Source organism: Schistocerca cancellata, chromosome 2 (assembly GCF_023864275.1).
Source record: "Schistocerca cancellata isolate TAMUIC-IGC-003103 chromosome 2, iqSchCanc2.1, whole genome shotgun sequence".
Taxonomy (NCBI): domain Eukaryota; kingdom Metazoa; phylum Arthropoda; class Insecta; order Orthoptera; family Acrididae; genus Schistocerca; species Schistocerca cancellata.
The window spans coordinates 421,643,457-421,665,644 of NC_064627.1; the positions used below are offsets into that span (position 1 = coordinate 421,643,457).

Here is a 22,188-nt window from a genome sequence, read left to right on the forward strand (position 1 = left end):
TGTTGTTACATATGACCTGCACACCAGAAGATATTGCAGTCTGCTTTTCACAGTTGCTCAAGCTCAGTACTATGGAAGGGTTAGAGTGGGGAACAGTGACATCAGCTTGGCTGCGAGCTAGGGTGCTGGTGGGGAGAGGGGGGGGGGGGGGGGGAGAGGAGGGCAAGCAGCAAATTTCATTGTGTTGCCAACCATGGGACCCTTTACCATGTACTTCACTTTTTATGAACCTCTGCCGTATCTATACTGCAGCCTGCCTGAAACCATTTATAGTCGCAACTGAACTTCCTTTAAAACTGGACAAATATTAGACAGTAGTATTCATTTATGCAGGAGATAGTAAAAGTCTTGATAGGGGCCAGTGGCGTACTTATATGTTTCTTGGTGCAATGTTGTTGTCACTGTGATGTATGAGAGGAATGAGTGGAGATGTGTTGAGATGTCTCAGCTGCCGATTCTACACAGCCAATGATAGAGCAGTGGGCACGCGATATGTTTGGAAACAAGAGAAACTGAACATTCTCACATCACTACAGAAGTGAAATCCAATGTGTACTCAGAAGAAAACAGCTGTGTTCTCAGAATCCACCATAACGGCAACCTCAGAAATAGCAGTAGATTCGAAGATACAGGGTTATTACAAATGATTGAAGCAATTTCACAGCTCTACAATAACTTTATTATTTGAGATATTTTCACAATGCTTTGCACACACATACTAAAACTCAAAAAGTTTTTTTAGGCATTCACAAATGTTCGATATGTGCTCCTTTAGTGATTCGGCAGACATCAAGCCGATAGTCAAGTTCCTCCCACACTCGGCGCAGCATGTCCCCATCAATGAGTTCGAAAGCATCGTTGATGCGAGCTCGCAGTTCTGGCACGTTTCTTGGTAGAGGAGGTTTAAACACTGAATCTTTCACATAACCCCACCAAACCCCACAGAAAGAAATCGCATGGGGTTAAGTCGGAAGAGCGTGGAGGCCATGACATGAATTGCTGATCATGATCTCCACCACGACCGATCCATCGGTTTTCAAATCTCCTGTTTAAGAAATGCCGAACATCATGATGGAAGTGCAGTGGAGCATCATCCTGTTGAAAGATGAAGTCGGCGCTGTCGGTCTCCAGTTGTGGCATGAGCCAATTTTCCGCAGGCTACGCGTGAAACTTGCCCGCACGCGTTCAACCGTTTCTTCGCTCACTGCAGGCCGACCCGTTGATTTCCCCTTACAGAGGCATCCAGAAGCTTTAAACTGCGCATACCATCGCCGAATCGAGTTAGCAGTTGGTGGATCTTTGTTGAACTTCGTCCTGAAGTGTCGTTGCACAGTTATGACTGACTGATGTGAGTGCATTTCAAGCACGACATACGCTTTCTCGGCTCCTGTCGCCATTTTGTTTCACTGCGCTCTCGAGTGCTCTGGCGGCAGAAACCTGAAGTGCGGCTTCAGCCGAACAAAACTTTGAGTTTTTCTACATATCTGTAGTGTGTCGTGACCGTATGTCAATGAATGGAGCTACAGTGAATTTATGAAATCGCTTCAATCATTTGTAATAGCCCTGTATAAATTTCACAGCTGTAGTACAGATGATGATTAAAAATAGTGATACCACAGACTATAGGGTTCGTAAGCAAAAAAGCTAGAAAAAAAATGTTTTGAAAATTAATGTAAACTATTCCTTTTTGTATATTTTACTTCTCCTAGTATTATAAAAATGTAGACAACTTATAAATGGCGTAAGTTTAGAATAGGTATAATGTTAACTTTTTGGCAGGTACTTTATGTCAATAAAAACAGTTTGTGATTTTGATTAATCAGAATATGTTTAAAAATAAATTTTTCTTGTGGAGCATCTTAAAAAAGCAGGGGGGGGGGGCATGGTCATCATCTACTTGGGTAAACACAATAATTGCAATATTGTGTACATCACATAGAGATTGTGAAATTTACCTGTATGACAATTTAATTTAAATAATGGTCAGAATGGAAAGGGAAAAGGAGGGAGGTGGGGTTCCACAGGCAGTAATGGACAAACTGAGGTAAAAGTGAAAAATGGGTTATGGAGAACTGTTAGAAACAAGAGAATTCAAAAGGCCAAAATGAAAAAGGGACAACAAAGATTTTTGTCCCGCTGAAGAAATAAAATTTTTAGCTGATGCAAACGCTTAAGACACTGACAGATGTACACAATTTTGCATTTTTTGGTTATTTAGACTGCTATATAATCATGACATATTTAGTTTCATGATCTAAAGAAGCCTTTCATGCACGTATGTTGACTGAAACAATATATCACATTTGCAATGTCATCATGGAGATGTGAAAACTCTTCCCGAGGAAAAATTTTAGAACTCCTGGGCAGTTTAACGCAAAACAATTTGTAATGCTATTTTCCTTTTAAATGCATCCCAGAAAAATCAGAAATATGCTGTTTCTCACACTGCAACGTCTTACTGTGGGCAGCGTGCAGTAAAGCCCATGTAAAACGTAAGGTCTGCAATCCATTCTGGAAGCTCTTAATTTTCATTCCTGCTTTCTTTTTACCTTCAGAAATTCAATAATTTAGCAGGAGTTAACCGAAAATTAATTCCCATGCATGCCCCTAAACTTAACCAATGTACTTTTCAGTAATACATACAGCGTTCATACTCTTCGTTTAATTCCATCAAGAGCTTTTGCAACAGACAGGATAATACTGTGTATGACTTCCGAAAACTTTGTATTCGTACCACCAATTTTATAAAGTGCTCTGTGTCAGAAAACTTAGCACAAAGTCCTTCTTGATCAACAGAACAAAGAATCCTGTACAAATCACCTGTCGATTGCTGTAATGTTTTGCTCAAGCACCATCCACTAAAGCTTTAATTCTTTCTGAATGGTGTTGTAATGTCACTCCAGAGCAAGTGTATGGTACACGTTGATTATATGACTGCATAATAGGTTCTGAGAATTCTCAAACTTCTCTTCTCACGATAGATTCCTAGACTGTTTCTTTCTGTGCAAACAGACACAGGACCCGTGAACTTCATGTATAGCACAGACAAATAGTGATAGATGAACGGAGCTGACTCCACAACTCTGTCAAACTGAAGAAGTCTTGCCAACAGAAAACTGTCATGCCATACTGCTAAATGAAATGTTGTGCTGTACCAAGTACTTCCAAGAATGACCAAGCAAAGCTAAGATATACTGAGTAGTGCCCAGAAAGGCTGAGCCTCGGTCTTCAAGTATGCAGCATGTGTGCACCCACACAGTTTTGCACACTGTGGCTGACCCTGATCTAGAGAAATAGAGTGACTTGCTCAGAGACAGTAAGGAGGTAGGAAACAGTGGAAATGTACAAGACCAGTTCGAGAAGTTTAAAGAATCACCACCAGACATCAGCTCTAATGCAATAAGAACCGAGTATCCTTTATGAATAAGCTCGTGATGTGTTAGTGCTATGGGTAGAGATCTGTGGTGTGAATGTGTCTCTGGCATTGTTCCTGTGTCATGATTTGTTACAATGGAAAAAACTGATATTCGGAGCAGTGATTAAGTACTTTGTAAATAAAGTTATGAAAGCAATGTAGATTCATGCCAATTTTCAGAACACACAGACAGACCCCGCTCCTTCATATTCAACTGTTGCCAAACGGACAAATGAGTTTGAATTTGTTTGGGGCAGCTCAGATGATCACACGTGTAGTGGTCGACCAAGATGTGCCACAACCCCAGAAATTATTGCAAAACTGCATAAAATAGTCATGGAGGATTGCTGACTGAAAGTGCGAAAAATTTATGAAGCTGTAGGGATGTCATCTGATTGGGCATATCACATTAGACAGTGGAAATGGATCTGAGAAAATTATCTGCTAGGTGGATGCCATAAATCGTAACACAGGATTAGAAACGAATCAGAATGAAAACAACCAAACAATGTTTGATGCATTTTCACGGCAACCAACAAGATTTTTTTGAAGTGGTCTGCAACCACAGATGAAATTTGAGTGAACTGCTATACCCAAGAGACAAAAATGTCAAAGCATTGGAATAATGTTGACTTGCCACTATCAAAGAAAGCAATGGTAATATCAGCCTGGAAGGTCTGGTGTAAGTCTTTTGAGATACAAAAGGATTATTCTGATAGGTCATCTTCTTGTTGACACATCAGCTGATTTGACTCCATCAGGCTTTCACCTCTTCCCCGAGCCTAAAATTTTCCTTGGTGGGTGAAGATTCTCTTCAAACAAAGAACTGACAGCCAAAGTTGATGGGCATTTTGCTGGCCACGATGGATCTAATTTTTGAAATGGGATCAAGGCATTGGAACATCGCTGAACCAAGAGCATTAGTGTACAGGGAAACTACACTGAAAAATTAAGGTTCATTGAGATACTTCATTTCTTTCCATTCCATTCCAAAAACTTTTCAAACTTCCCTTATATAAGAGCTATGTCAGTTTGGAAAAATTTTGTACGATGAAATATCTTTTCAAATGTAATCTTCAAATAACTAACCTGCAGGAAAGCACTAATGAAATTTGCCAAACGGACAGCCATTTTAGCTTCATTAACAAACTGCTCCTCTGCTCCGCTAGCAAAATCCCCAGGTAACGTCAATTCTTGTTTTGTATATCTATAAAAGATACAATCACACAGGCATTACTATTATTGATCATAATTATGTAATTTAATGCACTTCATCTAATTAGCAGAACAATGTAAATAGAAAACACAAATTCAAATATCTTGTAAGTATTTAAATGTACTTTTATGCCTGATTACCGTGAACAAGTTTTTGGATTAACACCATGTATGAAACGAAGTGCCTCATCAATGTTCATCTTGTTAGTATGTATTGCAGCCGGTCCAGTGGAAAAATTACGGTATTCATAAAAACGCTCTAAGTACATCTCACGTGTATTAGGGTCTGCACGTTCCCACTGCACAGGCATCTTATGGACCCCTACAATATAAAACATGATACAGAAACCAAAAATATTTGCATGTCTGAAGTTCACTTAAGCTTCGATTAAGGAAAGAATACAGCATCATTGATTACCATTTAAAAACACTAGGTGGGTTATAAAGTAAGAACAGAAACAAAGAAATGTCAACTCATGGGCATAAATAATAGTAAATCAGTGTTTCAGAATCTGGAATCCATAAATAGTAACCCACTGGGCAAGATACTGCTAGACTGAGAAAGTTTTGTCTGCGTCAACCTGTGCAACACCCCATGCTTTACATGTCAGCAGATGAGCCGAACTGTAACTTATAGCAGTCTGATACTTGCAGAAATACCATGAAATATACAAAAGAATACATGAGTGCCAAACACCCTCACAACAGAACTTCCTGCTTTACATGCATTTCAAGTTTTTGAAAAACATTGTGACAAACAAGTGGATTGTTTCCATTGGTTGTTTCTCCCTCCATAAAAATTACCAATTTTTTTTGCAAAGTTTTATCTTCCAATGCATTTACCAAGTCACACACAGTACTTCCTTAAAATTCTCAAAATCCTATTTAGACTTATTTTCACTTTTATTTATTATTCAGTTTCCTATTTCAAGAGTTTTGATCCATTTGTAAAATTAGTTTTCATTAGGGCACCGTTAATTAAAAGTTACAGATAACTGAAGTTAGCACAGTAGTTCACTACAAACAAAAACCCATGAGTGATCTACACCATTTGAAAATTAAGCATTTCCACTTTCCTGTAAAGTATTTTAAATTAATTAATTATCTTCAGAACAATTAAAACTGAAATTCAACACCAGTACCATTCGCCACTGCAGGTTTTGTTAAAATCTGCTAGATTCTGGACACTGACTCTTACTTATGCTATCTTAAATTTTCTGTTAAGTTTAACATACAGCATTAATTGATTAACTCACTAATTAACAATATCATGTAATTGATTTTGTTTTGGAATATGGCACCTATTCAATTAAATGTGGGGATTCACAATACAGAAGAAAAATAGGGTCAATGTACTTTTATAAATTTGTAACCAGCATCATCTTCTGTAATGCAGAATTCCATCTGTTCTTCAAAAAACAGTGGATTCCAACCTCAAAAAATTTTCAAAGCATTGTGTACCTATCCAAATATCAATTTGTTCTTACACCTGTCTATAAGTAGTTGAGCATCAGCCGAAAGTCAGTCTGCAGTTTGAAAGTGAATAGTTAACACGTATCTTGGAGGTGCTCTCTGTGTTTTACTCAAACCATAATTACGTAGATTCTGCACATGAGAATACACAATATGTTCACAGCAAAATTCTAGAACTTTATAAAGTGAAAAAACATTTGCTCTGATTACAGTACCTCTAATTAATGAACACTGTGATTGAACTGTGTTGCACTTGTCAGGAGGGTGTAACGTTACTATCATTGAAACTAGCTATTGTTTGGCTCAGTAAATCAATTCATGGATTCATTTAAATGAACCATCAAAGAGTAATTATATTTTATAAACTGAAAAAGGACTGTGCTAAATGTGAACTGTGTCATTTTGTAGATAAATGTGAACTGTCTATTTTCTGCCCCATTGATAACTTTATCACTGTGATTGCACAAAGTGATCTGTAAACTTGCTCTAAATATTTTTTGTAGTGTAAAAACTGATCATTGTAGCAAATCAGTGAACTCCACAGGGAATAAAGTACACATTAATGTCAACTAAATTGTTGGTGTCAAGTACATTTTTGAATGCCACCCGTACATACTGATGGGACCTTCCAGCTTCAAGGTGACCAAGAGGAGCTGTTACCAAGCTGAAGCTATGAATCACAAGTCAGTAATGTCACAATGTCATTATCAGGAGAAACAAAATTGACATTCTAGGGAATGGAGCGTGCAGAGCCCTTAATCGGACAGATAGGTTAGAAAATTTAAAAAGGGAAATGGATTGGTTGAAGTTAGATACAGTGGGAATTAATGAAGTTCGGTGGCAGGAGGAACAAGGCTTATGGTCAGGTGAATCCAGGGTTATAAGTACAAAATCAGATATGGGTAATGCAGAAACAGGTATAATAATGAATATGCAGCTGTCCAGTTCCACATTTAGAAGTAATTAAAAAAAGAGAGCCTAAACTCTGCCAAGGTACTGATTATGCTCCACACTCTTTGGACCTGGTAGTCTGGGCAGTGAGGATGCTTTGACAGTTATGATCCATTCAATGCCCTCTGTGACTACAGTTAAATACAATAAAGCAGACCAGTATATTACCTAAAAACACTTACACTCTATGGCATTTTAACACCAGTTTCATTTGTGAAAGATAAGCCTGTCTCACAAGAATACAAAGTAATTGGAATTTGATAATACAAGAGTGAGAATGTTGTTTCATTAAATTCTTACTTCATATGAATATATTTATAGTTACACTGTGAAACAAACAAATTATGAAATACTTACATCCAATCTTGAGGCAATCAAATTCATTACTGTACTGTTCATCAGAGGCACGCTCCACGATTTCACCTAAATATGGTCGACGTACAACATTGGGCAAGCGAAATCCTGGTCGGCATCTGCACTGATAGCCCCCACGCCTGAAGCCCCAGCCATGAATTGGTTCACACTGGGGGGGGGGGGGGGGGAAATGAAATTAATGGAATGTAACAAAAAATTACTCTGAAATACATCAAAACAATGAAAATGAAAAATTAGTAACATTTAATATTTTAATAAATATAGGAATTTAGTAATGCGAGCTTTTGCAATACAACTGGTTTCTATCATATTTCCATTGTTGTAAATATACACTACATTTGTGTTGAATCTACATTACAGACATGACAGTTTCTTGTTTCTGTATACTTTCAAGTACATGGTGGGGAAAGAAAAGCATGTCACAGACATTAATGAAAAATCACTTACAACATTTAGATAGATTTGAAAATCCATGCAAAACCTGTTTAATAATAAATAATATAATTTTCTTGACCTCATTCCACCTGCTACTATAGGCAATGATTTGCAACTTGAGCTGGCTGAAATCTTTTTTGTTAAATTATGGAATGATTGGGTACTGTCACTAAGTGTATTTGAAGAAGCATTGACTGAACATGTACACAAATATGATGTCATTCACCTTTTGAAATTTTCTCTTGAAGGTGTCAACAAACATTGGTATTTTAATCTTTAGAACATATGTGTGTGTGTGATTATATATATATATATATATATGGTTATAATAGAAGGAAACATTCCACGAAGGAAAAATATATCTAAAAACAAAGATGATGTGACTTACCAAATGAAAGTGCTGGCAGGTCGTAATAGAAGGAAACATTCCACGATATGGTTATAATATGGTTATAATTAATGATATGGTTATAATAGAAGGAAACATTCCACGAAGGAAAAATATATCTAAAAACAAAGATGATGTGACTTACCAAATGAAAGTGCTGGCAGGTCGACAGACACACAAACGAACACAAACATACACACAAAATTCAAGCTTTCGCAACAAACTGTTGCCTCATCAGGAAAGAGGGAAGGAGAGGGAAAGACGAAAGGATGTGGGTTTTAAGGGAGAGGGTAAGGAGTCATTCCAGTCCCGGGAGCGGAAAGACTTACCTTAGGGGGAAAAAAGGACGGGTACACACTCGCACACACACACACACACACACACATATCCATCCACACATATACAGACACAAGCAGACATATTTGGTAAGTCACATCATCTTTGTTTTTATATATATATATATATATTGTGTGTATGTTTGTGTTTGTTTGTGTGTCTGTCGACCTGCCAGCACTTTCATTTGGTAAGTCACATCATCTTTGTTTTTAAATATATATATATATATATATATATATATATATATATATATATATATATATATATATATATATATATATATGAATATAATAGAGGGAAACATTCCACGTGGGAAAAATATATTTAAAAAGAAAGATGATGAGACTTACCCAACAAAAGCGCTGGCAGGTCGATAGACACACAAATAAACACAAACATACACACAAAACTCTAGCTTTCGCAACCAACGGTTGCCTCGTCAGGAAAGAGGGAAGGAGAAGGAAAGACAAAAGGATTGGGTTTTAAGGGAGAGGGTAAGGAGTCATTCCAATCCCAGGAGCGGAAAGACTTACCTTAGGGGGAAAAAAGGACAGGTTTACACTCGCACACACACACATATCCATCCACACATACCATATGTGTGGATGGATATGTGTGTGTGTGCGAGTGTAAACCTGTCCTTTTTTCCCCCTAAGGTAAGTCTTTCCGCTCCCGGGATTGGAATGACTCCTTACCCTCTCCCTTAAAACCCAATCCTTTTGTCTTTCCTTCTCCTTCCCTCTTTCCTGACGAGGCAACCGTTGGTTGCGAAGGCTAGAGTTTTGTGTGTATGTTTGTGTTTATTTGTGTGTCTATCGACCTGCCAGCGCTTTTGTTGGGTAAGTCTCATCATCTTTCTTTTTAAATAAATAAATAAATATATATATATATATATATATATATATATATATATATATATATATTTCTCCGATCAGTGTCTTACGGTCTGCCCTTACATTATCATTTATCTGTTGCAACAACACACACTATTTCAAAAAATAAATAAATAAAATCCAATATAAAAGACTTACTGCAAAAATGTATTCGTAAAGTTGCAATATGTCTTAAATGAGATTATCATATCGCTTTTGAACATACAGAAATCCATTACTGTACGAACCAGTGTATACATTATTTACATGACCAATGTGTAGTTTTATGGTGTCATTGCATATAGCAATGTTGTTGCATATAGTATAGTACCATAATCATGACAATTATCATTATTTTATATACTTTATAATATTTCACTCTCAAATGTGTTACGTTTTATCTTTTAAGGGCACAACAATGTAATTTAGCATTTCTATTATTTAGTTTGCTTGCAGCATAATCATTCCTAGTTTTATTGCCACTATTGGGTTTTTAAGGGTTCATACAGCTTTTGGTAACTTTTTCATGAGTAAATGTGAAACCAGACTATCAGCATACTTAATAAATCAAAGTACACTCGGTGTATCACGCTGCACACAACAGTATCAACAAATGACTATTAGACATTATGAAATTTTATGCAAACTCTACGGGGCTGGTCCTCAGTGAAGTGTTAAAACACAGAATCGGAACAAACTGTGTTTTTATGAAACCTCAGGAATTGTTATAATTTTTGTCTCTCTGTGTGAAGTGACACAATAACTGAATGCTGCAATTGTTTAAAGAAAGAAAAAGTTTCTTTTCTTTTATTTTTAAAATCATTTAAGGAAAATACTACTTCTGATATTTAATTGAATTTGTATCTGAACATACTCATTCAGCTCTCAAAATACATTGTGCTTTGTTTTTGTAATCCATTATTTAAAAATATGTATACATGGTATCTCATTATCTCAATCATCTCCAATATCTTTTTGTTCAGCAGCAAAATAAAAAAATGACTCGTGCAAAAGATGTTTAGCTACTAGTGGTCATTAACCAGCATCATTGTCTTCCTTGTACATTTACAATGTAGGAAAAGATAGGTTGCTACTTACCATTAAGATGACACCTTAAGTTGCAGGTAGTAACAATTAAGACACTTACACAAAGCTTTCGGTCACAGCCTTCACCAGAAAATGCGAAACACACAACAGTGGTATTCTGGTCCGAGCTGCCGGAGTTGGCGGTCATGTGCGTGTGAGGTGGGCTTGCTTGTGTGTATGAACAGTGTATGTTTCTCTTTTGCTTGATGAAGGCTGTGGCTGAAAGCTTTGTGTAAGTCTCTTTTAATTGTGCCTGTCTGCAACTTAAAAGTGTCGTCTTTATGCTAAGTAGCAATCTATCTTTTTCTACATTGTTGATATTCCTACCTGGAGTTTCCATTGTTTGATTTTCTTGTACATTTGTTCATTATAGAGATATGAACAGCAATATGCTTTTTTTTAAATAGCTCCCTGCATTTTTAATTTTTTTTTATTTGGTTATCCACTTCCTCTCCTCAAGATCTGGTATGAAACATATCATACTGTGTCATACATGTAAAAAAAAAAAGGGGCACAAAATTGACAAACTCTTCCTTACTAGCACATATTACAGCTACCTGGGCTCACTTGTTTATTTGCTGCAGTTGAAGTACACAAGTGGAAACAAAGTTATTGTTAATGTTCTGCTAACTTACATTCTCCATTGGTATATATTTTATGCTCACAAACTGTCAACTGAACAAGGTTGAATGGATGACTGGTGTGCTTTTTCCTTGTGTTTCCAGTTTTTACTGTCAACACCAGCAAGTGGGTGAGTTACATTACCCTAGGTACCTGTACTGTGTGCTGCTACAGCGGAGTTAATAGTCGATTTTGTTTTGTGTTTTTAATAATGTCACGCTTACACGAAATGTACACTGTGGTATATTTTTGAACAAGTCTCAAGGAGTGGAAGTGGTTTACCAAATAAAAAGTGTAGGGTGCTATTTAAAAAAGACAACACTTTTTATTTTGCTTCATCCATAAAATATTGCAGTTACTGTAGATTGGCAAATCACTTGGCTCAAGCCTCCAAAGTATCATATTGCATCACTTTAGTGTTCAACAAATAAAAACTGCTCAGAAATAAACACGTGTTCTCAAGAATTCCACCAAGTTGTAACTCACAGAATTTCCTGTTATATCAAATTCTCCTTCTGTACTATAATCTCACATGAGGGAAGTTTCACTCCTAGAAGTTCTATGTGGCTTGTCTCTAAACCCTAATCATCATGTGATAATGCACAAATTAAAGTCCCATTTTAACAAACCATGGACTCAAAGCAGTCACATGCCATGTATGGAGACATGCCATTTCAAAATTCCACTAGGACAGAAACAAATGACACAAACTAAGTCCTACTTTGTACCCCATATCATATAAGAAAAGGGAGTTCCACCTATGCTCAATGCTGTCAAGCACATGTATCAAAATTGTGAGTGCCTTGTACACAAGCTCTCCTCCACAAACCGACTCACCACAAAAAGCAAAAAGCCACTTGCATACTTGTGCATTTCCTCAAGTAATCTCGCCTTGCTTGCGTCACTCCACCTACGAACTACACTTACACAAATTAAAAAAAAAACACCATAATTCATAATATACATGCATTCTGACATCATTGTTTCTTATTACTTCATGGTTCTCATCATTAAATGGAAAACTAGGTTATAGGAGAAGGAAACCTTAGTAAAGAAAAAAACATTGTTATAAAAGAGTGTGAGGATTTATTAGTTAATTTTTTATGTTACATAAAAATTTAGTTTTGTCATCAGAAGCTAAAAAATTTGCAGATGAACAAACAGTGAAGTAGCATACCTCAGTAGTGTCCTTCTTGCAGCGGGCTGTGTCTGCAAATCGATTTGGACCATCGTTTCCTTTTCCCTTTGGGCACTGGTTGATATCTATTCTGTCAAAATCCAATTCCAGAACAGCAGCAGCTGTGTACCTTGCAAGGAATAAATGTGAGATATAAATATTGAGCATTGTATGTTTGAAATAACAGTGATTTGGGGGGGGGGGGGGGGGACAACAACACTGTCTAGTACTTACTTAGGGTATTCAATGTGCCTGAAGCCTGTATGTCGAGGGTATATATCTGCGATGGGCACAACAGCTGCCACTAACCATTTATTAGAGCGACCACAGTCGAAATAAGGTCTTGTCCAGTTTACAGGTCCAGGATACTCATCAGCTCCTATATCAATGCAGAAAAGAGCAAACATCAAGTCCACACAATTAAAAGTTACACAATTCATTTATTATACAACTGGAAGCATAAAACATATGTCTATGAACTAATTATGCAATACACTAGTCAAATCAGTTACGGGATCAAGTCTTCCTAAGGAGAATGTTGTTTCTAAGACAGACAGGGACGAACTCCTTGCTTTTACTACACGAAGAGGAACAGTCTGTTCCACTCTCTTCAGAATGTCTACTAGACATGTGGCTAAAAAGTGTGACACTGGACATGTGCCGAGACCCCTGAAGTTGCCAGTTTTCAGTGCTAGTGAAAAAGATGCTGTGATTATTTACTAGAATCTGTAGCACAGGAAGCAAGGTATAGAAGCTGGTCATCAGTGGCAGCATGACTTAGTCATTGGAGTACTCCAAGATGTAATTTCACAAATCTTGATCCCCTTTCAAATAACAAGAGGTATTAGAAAAAGATTGAGGAGAGGTTGCACATGAGCAACTTACATCTGTGATGATCATATCACCTCTTGCTCAAAATGCATCTGAAATGACGCTTAATGCAACCTGACTGCAATGAAACTTACAAACAGCATTGAGTTGCTGAATATCACACCAAATTCCACTCCGTTTTTTTATCATCATAGGACAATGTTGTGTGTCACAAGATAACACTGAAAATCCAAAAAATGTTCAGTGAGGAAATACTGGGCATTGAAGAATATCTGAATGTGGGGAAAAACAACAACTACAACTAAAAAAGCTACTAGTACTACTACTATGAAAGATGAAAGCTCAGCTTCAAGTGTGAGCTTGCATTAAGCTGTAATCTGCAGGAAGTTTCATAACAGAATACATGTTACTGCAGAATTAATTACTCATTCCAGAAGCAACCCTGAGAAAGTGGGCAAAGAATTCTCTGCCGTATTGTTCATCCCAAGGATGCTAGTCTCCAGGACAGCCTTTGCAGAACTGGAGAACGAAGAGCAGGGTTCTGATATGCACACAGATAAATCAAATGATAAAATCACAACAAATGAAAGAGATGAATTCTCCTCTGAGTCTAGTTCTTGCACACAGTTAAAATTTATGAGGATACTCTTAAAAGCTTATTTTTGCAAGATACACTAAAAATTTAGACAAGTGGTCAACAAGAAAATCGCTAGATTACTGTGCTGGGCTAAACAGCAATTTCAAAGTATAAATATGCATTAATTTTGAGGCAAGAATTAATTAATAACTGTTAAGTAATACTTGCCAAACATTGTTCCACAGAACATTACAGTTCTTCAGCCATTTTTATTGATGTCACAATGCTTACCATAAAGTTCTTGTCCAGACCGGCACAGATAACATAACCCGCAGTCTTTGATAATTTTGTGAGTCACCGTGAAGACAATATGTGAAAACATAATGATCACTCTCAGCAGTGTGTAACATGATGTTCTGCTGATGTGATTTCCAGATGTAGGATTTATGCAAATTAAAACCATTAGCTCAACTTTACTGTCATAACAAATTAAATAAATTTTATTGTGTAACATCTAAGTTTCATAAAGTCAATTTGTGGTATGGTATTTTAAAACATGTTTGTGAGTAAAGATACATTTCCATGAGTCCAAAGAGTTGTCATTTCAATTTTTTTCATACTATTTAGATGTCTCTTCTAGTCACCATTCACAGCTGCTATGAATTAGACTTTCAGAGGTGTTTGCTAGAAGTAGACTTTCAGAAGACTCAAGTCTCACACTGCTTTTCACTTACTGGTGTCAAAATAGTGTGCACGTAGGGAATTATTACTCAATGGCACCTGGATAAGATGAGCAAAGTTTCAACTTGTCAGTTATTTCTCTTTTCTCTTCTGCGACTCCCTTCATTTCTTTAGTCCTTCTTTAGTTTCAATATTTCTTACTTCACAGTGAATTTATCATTGTATTTTAAATCCATATTAAGTATACCATGCACTTTAACACTCACATTCACACTATTTGCACCATGTACAGTAGCATACATATATATGAAATTTGTTACAGGTCACTGACTTCTGGTCAACTGACACTGGTGAACTGCATCTTGTCATCTATTTCTGATCTTCATGAATGAAAATTATATGCCTGCTAATGCTGAAATTTACAACTGTGATCTCGACCTGAGTTTTCATCCATCAGCGTGGTGAAAGGGTAAGACACTTATATGGTTTTTTCTTTTGTTTACGAAGTATGTTCAATAAAAAATCTTAAAATTTTCCTTTGTCGTATGTGAAAACCAATGTCTCACAGTTAATACCACATAACTATACATTGATTTGTGGGAGAAAGGGAAAGGTCAAAAATTTAGCAGAAATAAGCAAGGGCAAGATTCAATGCCAAAGCATCAACTACAACAAAAGTGGTGTTTCCCATATCAAGGACACCAAAGATTAAAGTTAGAATGCACAAAATTTCAAATCATTAAATGTTTCCAGCGAAGGTACAACATATGAAAATACCAACACAACAATTGGAGATTATATGGCAAACAGGAAGAGCAGCAATCTGCAGTTGTGTAATGAATGGCAGCTAGCTTTTAGATGTAGAAAAATGTAAGTGAATGTGGATCAGTAGGAAAAACAAAACCATAATGTCTGGTTACAGCATTAATAGTGTACTGCTTGACACAGTCACATTTTTGCTTAAATATCTGGGTGTAATGTTGCGAAGCGATATCACATGGAACGAGCATGTGAGGATTGTGCAGGGGAAGACGAATGGTTGACTTCGGTTTATTGGAGTGATCTATTCTTGAGTACTGCTTGAGTGGTGGGATCCACACCAGGTCAGATTGAAAGAAGATATCAAAGCAATTCAGAAGTGAGCTGCTAGATTTGCTACCAGTAGGTTTGATCAGCATGCAAGTCTTATGTATATGCTTCAGGAACTCAAGTTAGAATCCTTGGAGTGGGGAAAAAAATCATTCATTTGAAGAACACTACTGAGAAAGTTTAGAGAGCCAGCATTTGAAGTTGACTGCAGAATGATCCTGCTGCCGCCAACATACATTTTGTGTAGGGACCATGAAGATTAGATATGAGAAATTAGGGCTCGTATGCAGGCATAGAGACACTCGTTTTTCCCCTGCTTTATCTGTGAGTTAAACAGAAAAGGAAATGATTTGTAGCGGTACAGCATATCCTCTGCTACGCAACGCGGCTTTCAGAGTATGTATGTAGATGTAAATGGTGATTACCAATTATGCAGTGGAATACAACATGTAAAACAACTGGAAGCTTGTAACAAACAAACAACACTGTGCCTTAAAAGGCATCTTATTTGAAAGTAAACACTTCCATCTTTAGAATCTGTCAATCAACTCCACCAAACAAGGACCTCAAACAGTTTGTGGGATACTGCAGTGCCTGTGTTGTCCAGAAGCATGCATATATGTCTGAAGGAGCAGGCACTGCAGTGACTATAGCTGTATGAAATACATGAAATGTATTTGCAGTTGTGAATATGGACAACCATCAACAGTAATGTGCAAGTTGTAGACACGTGGTTGATGACATGGAAGTTTGGGTCTGGCTGTGAGGCATGCTTGGATAGGTTGCGATAAGTGGAAAATTCAGGTTCAAGTCCCGGTCTGGTACAAATTGGTGTCATTCTGTTACATAGCTGACTGTTCTCAATATTTGCAACTGCAAATACATTTCACGTATTTCGTACAATCTGTTACCATAGGCCAAACAGAGATTTCTGATTTCAGGTCAGATGGGGAATTTAAACCAGAGGCAGTCTTGACAATGTAATATTCACAGATGCACATTTATATTAATCTGTGCCACCTGCAGAACTTTAGGGATCTCTTGGACACTCAGGTGTGCACTAGTTGCAAGGAGCAACAACGTAGCTAGTAAAGTAGGTGTCACATGTATATGAACGTTTTAAATTTTATTTTATACTTCTCATCACAGATGTATTTTGTTCCACCTGGTTATACCTCCCAGAAAGGAAAGTCTCTGTTGTAGACTAACCTCAGAAAAGGATGTAAATATTCAAGTGACTCAAATGGGAAAAAAAGGTGAAACAGACAACTAGCAGTTCGAGATTCATATCACAACAGAAACACACCCAATGGGTCACCAATTTTGTTAATTATACACATAATTGCAGTATATACTTAGATGTAACAAATGCTGCACTAATATGAAGTGGTTCTCTATAGTTTTCAAGAAATCTAGAGCCATAGTTTTATGAGCCTGTTGAATACCATACAAAAACACCAGCTGTTGAGCAGCAACACTACTGCAACCAACCTACAAGTCTCTCTGTACAGTATGTACTGAATACAAGTCTCAATATTTTGTTTCTAATCTTCTATGAAACACTTATATTGCTACAACAAACCATGATTCTTCAGAAAGGAACAACCATGATAATTATAGTGGGACATTTGTGGTGAGGTATAATAAGGAAAAGCGATGAAATAACATTTATTTATTGATACATTCACATGCATATAAAAAAGTTACTAAAGTCAGTTATTCTTCAATGTTACTGGTAGGCAGACAGCATTCATTTTATAAGTGACGCCTTCTGATATACACTTTCAAATTCTTAATAAAAAATACCAGATAACATATTACATTACTATTTACAAGGAATGGCAGTTCAAAATACTTTTTGATGGAAACCATGTGAATTTCAACATAGGAGCTGTCAACTGATACAGTACTGGAGACTGAAGAATAATGGAATCTTCAAGAGATGATATTTCTCTCTAGCCCTGCAGCAATGTAGAAGTATTCTGCAGCTACTTTAGAAAATTTTTGATTTCTATTCTGCTACCTTAGTTGGTAACACTAACGCCACTGCAGACAGCTCATGCTCTTCTACGATATACAAGAAGCTCATAAGACTTTAAACATTAGTTTCTTGAAAATGCTTGAGAAACACTTCGTACTGTATATGAATATTTTACATCTAAGTACAGGGTGTACATAAAGTCCCTTTTAGTTATTTATTGCACAAGAAATAAACATTGTACAGATGTCAACCATATTGCATTTTGAAGAGAAACTCTGAAAGTTTTTCTTACAAACCTTCGATATGCGAACCATGAGTGACGCAGCAGATGTCAATACGGTAATCGAATTCTTGCCATACCCATCCCAGCATGACACTGTGGCAGCCGCTTCCCGTATTCTCTCCTGGAACTCTGTTACATCACATGGTAGAGGCAGCACATAAATCAGATCTTTAATCTGTTCCCACAGAAAAAGATACATGGAGTGAGATCTGGTGATTTTGTCAAACTCCAATACACAGAAAGCTCGCTCCACACCTGAACTTGCCATGTTTGCGATTAGCACTGACTATTGGCAAATTACCAAACTACACTGTGGCGGTATACATGAAAAAAACTTTCAGGGTTACTCTTCAAAATGACATAATGTATGATATCTGTACAATGTTTGGTTCTTGTGCAATAAATAATTGAAGTTGTTCCCGGACTTTATATACGTGTTATAACGATGCAAAAGGTGACCAAAATCTGTGACCCGTTAGATGTATGCTTGCATTATCAGTTATTAACAGTAGTATACTTGGATGCTTTTGGATGCCAAATAGATGCAGTTTTCAAGAACACTGTCGAATTCAGTGAAATGGCATTGCTTTGAAATGCATAATGAACTTGATGAAAGTAAGCATTGAAGGAGGTCCAATGATTGTAGCTAGTGACTTCTAGTGGTCATCAATCTGCCTAATTGCTGAAAAGTGAATTTGTAGATGATAGCATATAAATTTCTCAGTCAAATCATAGTAATAAGAGGCAATATGAAACTGCTAGCAAATGATTTGATGATACAGTGGCCTAGTACTTACAGCAGGGAAAGAGATTTGGACACAGTGGTACTACATGTGTTTATTGTAAAGTACCTCTGTACTAGATGTGTTTATTGGAAGATACCTATAGAAATTCAATAGTTGATGGATCCAAATTCTTAAGCTCAATCAATACAAAGCTATTTAGAAGGTTGTTGCAATAGCAATTATTACTTGTGTTGAAAAATATTTTAAGAGTTAGAGGTAAGTGTTTTGTTCAGAAAATCAGACAATTAGCGATATAATTCTTGAACTTTTTCTGGCATATATCCTGTATGAAAAATTCACAGGAGTATGTTCAGATGTCGCGGTAGACATGCACAATCTTTGAGTAACAAACTGAACTGTGGTTCTCCGACATGTGGAGGAGCTGATGACTGGAGTGTGCTCATTTTATATCTTTGAGCTTCTCCTAACAGATCTGCAGCATCAGACCAGGTGATCTGCAGTAGTGTAAAGCCCATTACTGCTCTTAGTTCATTATGACTGTTCAGGACCCCCGGAACTTCTAGGCTGATCTTGCCTTTCGACCTTCGCATTTTCATTGCTTACTACTTGCGTATGCTTAAACATAACTGCAACAAATTTATTTCCATGATTTAATATAATAAATATTATAGTTGAATGGCTAAGCCTCCATTATAATGAAACATAACCCGGTACAGTTTATTTTTGTTGAGAAATTTTTTAAAGAAGTTTTCCCATTTGCATCCACTAAAAGACAGAAATGAATTAAAGCTATACATTCACAATCTTCTACATAATCTGAATATAGCTGCCTTCACAACAGAAAACATCCACACTCAGCACATTTTATGCTGTCGAAAGATGTTTTTGTACAATATCGTACAGTGTTATGTAAAGGACTGATTTAATTCAGACTTCAAGGATTCTTTGTCCTCCCACACTATACACGGTGTACCAGAAGGAACGGTCAATATTCAGGAATTTTACAAGAATGATCATTTGAATCAAAAAAGTCTAGTAAACATGGACTCTAAAATGCCTACCCTAAGAGCCGTGAGCACTTCTTCATCTTTGATAATATGAAACAAATCTTCTCCAACAGTATCTTCGCTTTCTGTATTGTGGTGGTAGCAGTAGCAAGGACCAAAACATGGAAAAAGTCCAGTAAGCATGAGTTCCTAAGCACAAACCTTCACACTTGGAAGTCCGTTCACTCAAAAGAAATTTGGGCCCACAAAATTAGCTATTTATGCTATTATCTAAAATATTACTGCCACATTTTTGGTTGACATATACGAGGGTTGGAATTTAAATAGTGGCAATTATTTATTCACAACCAATACAAAAGAGTTATTTATTTGCTCCTGTTACTGTTCTTCAAAGAAGTCACCAGCATTGTGTAGAACACATTGCCAGCAATGTGGAAGGTGTAGGATATCGTTAGCAGAGCCTGTTCTGTTTACAGTGCGAATGGAGTGGTCGAATCCCTGGAACAGTTCTGAAGCGAATGCCACAAAGTGGTTCCTTCATGAAAAAAACAACAACGTATATATGGAAAAGTCTCAAGTATTTTCGCATGTAGAGAGGTACATTGTAATCAGGGCAATACCAAGCTCCCCTGTGTGCCAAACGAAGTCTCGAACTCGGGACCTTTGCCTTTCGCGGGCAACTGCTCTACCAACTGAGCTACCAAGCACGACTCACGCCCCGTCCTCACAGCTTTACTTCTGCCAGAAGCTCTCCTGCTTCTTGCAGGAGAGCATCTGTAAAGTTTGGAAGGTAGGAGATGAGGTACTGGCAGAAGTAAAGCTGTGAGGACAGGGCATGAGTCATGCTTTGGTAGCTCAGTTGGTAGAGCACTTGCCCGCGAAAGGCAAAGGTCCCACGTTTGAGTCTCGGCCCGGCACACAGTTTTAATCTGCCAGAAAGTTTCATATCAGCACACACTCCGCTGCAGACTGAAAATCTCATTCCAGGGCAATACCAGTTTATTGCTTTCCTGCTTTCCTTGTAGTAAATTGTGTCGTGTCCTCCAAACAAATCTCAGAAAATTGTGTTGGATGCAGCTTCATCATGAGATTCATTTGTAAAAAAAATAAGATTAAGACAAATAAAACATAACTAAATTTTTGTTATAGCAGCAATATCTGGAGCAACAATATTGGTTGCACTTGAGTAGGTTAACAAGGCAATTATGAATCATCATCTGCACTATAATGATTCTAGAAAATCCTAGATTGAATATGAACAATGGAAATAGTAAAGGCCTAACCTACCGTCTATTGAAGATGTTGGTTGTGGTGCTAGAACAAATATACGTGTGCGTTCTCTAAAGAAAAAAGCAAATATGTCAGCTGTAGCCATGTTCCAGCCCTGCATATGCATTTCACTCTTCAGTGACTTCAGTATAAGATGAATGATTATATTTTCCCAGGCCACCATTTGTACTCCAGCATTTTATAGTAATTCTTGCCAGAGACACAGCTGATAGTGCTGTGTTGTTGCTGATAAATGTGAGATCTAATCTGTGGGGTGACACTTTGTACAACAAGCATGGTTCATTACCTCTGTGTTGGCACATGCTTTAATGCAGGTGCTCATTTTTCCATCACATATTATAAAGGATTTCTAATATTAAAATGTATTGTATTATTAATGTTGAAATGAACTGTCTCTCTAAGGGCTCTAGGTCACAAATCTAATGATTTAATCAAGTTACTGGAAGGTTTAATTAAATTAATTAATATTCATTTTTCTATGTTGTTTCATTTATAATTCACTAGACACTTTACCTGGAGGTCCATGGAATGCTAAACGTCTCGTTGGTATTGTTGGCATAGCGAATTTCCACCTGGTATGTTGTCTTGGTGTCATGCCGTCGGTCAACAGTGTCTGGCAGCCATTTTTTGTACCTAAAGGAAATCACATTATGCCAATACATATGACAAAATAAGCATTTTCTATAATGAAAAGATCCACTCCACACCTAAACCAGTCTGTCCACTGTAACACAGTGGAAATGTCAAATTTTTGGCTTTTTAAATATTTTATGCAATGATATGGCAGTACACTCAGAAGGAATTTAATAAAATCGTCACTAGCTGCAGAAGTCTATGGAATTTGGCCAGTGCAGATTGGTAACACTAAAAAGATAATTTGCGCCCACTCCCCACACCCACCCACCCACCCACCCACACCACACACACACACACACACACACACACACACACACACTTGCGCACGCGTGAACAAGAGGTGACCCAGACCTGTAACCAATGGCACCCCACCCATACCATCATGCCGGCTGATACGCCAGTATGGCGATGACGAATACACGCTTCCAATGTGCGTTCACTGCGATGTCGCCAAACACGGATGCAAACCATCATGATGCTGTAAACAGAACCTGGATTCATCCGAAAAAAAAAAAAAAAAAAATGACATTTTGCCATTCATGCAACCCAGGTTCGACATTGAGTACACCATCGCAGTCGTTCCTGTCTGTGATGCAGCGTCAAGGGTAACTGCAGCCATGGTCTCCGAGCTGATAGTCCATGCTGCTGCAAACGTCGTTGAACTGTTCATGCAGATGGTTGTTGTCTTGCAAATGTCCCCATCTGTTGACTCAGGGATCGAGA

At 37.3% G+C, this 22,188-nt stretch overlaps 2 protein-coding genes across 2 annotated transcripts in view; one reads left to right on the forward strand and one right to left on the reverse strand.

Moving 5' to 3' along the window:
* The window catches only part of LOC126161880 (uncharacterized), a 57,101-nt gene that overhangs the window by 11,054 nt on the left and 23,859 nt on the right, over nt 1-22,188 (reverse strand). The window contains 7 exon segments of the mRNA XM_049918011.1: nt 4,505-4,622; nt 4,772-4,952; nt 7,412-7,577; nt 12,345-12,474; nt 12,579-12,723; nt 21,343-21,358; nt 21,360-21,462. Of these exon segments, the coding sequence (XP_049773968.1) occupies nt 4,505-4,622; nt 4,772-4,952; nt 7,412-7,577; nt 12,345-12,474; nt 12,579-12,723; nt 21,343-21,358; nt 21,360-21,462 (859 nt within the window).
* Nucleotides 14,756-22,188, forward strand: part of LOC126161881 (heterogeneous nuclear ribonucleoprotein R) — a 113,360-nt gene continuing 105,927 nt past the window's right edge. The window contains exon 1 of the mRNA XM_049918015.1: nt 14,756-14,902. The gene's annotated coding sequence lies outside the window, so the exon portion shown is untranslated. The remainder of the gene's footprint in view (nt 14,903-22,188) is intronic.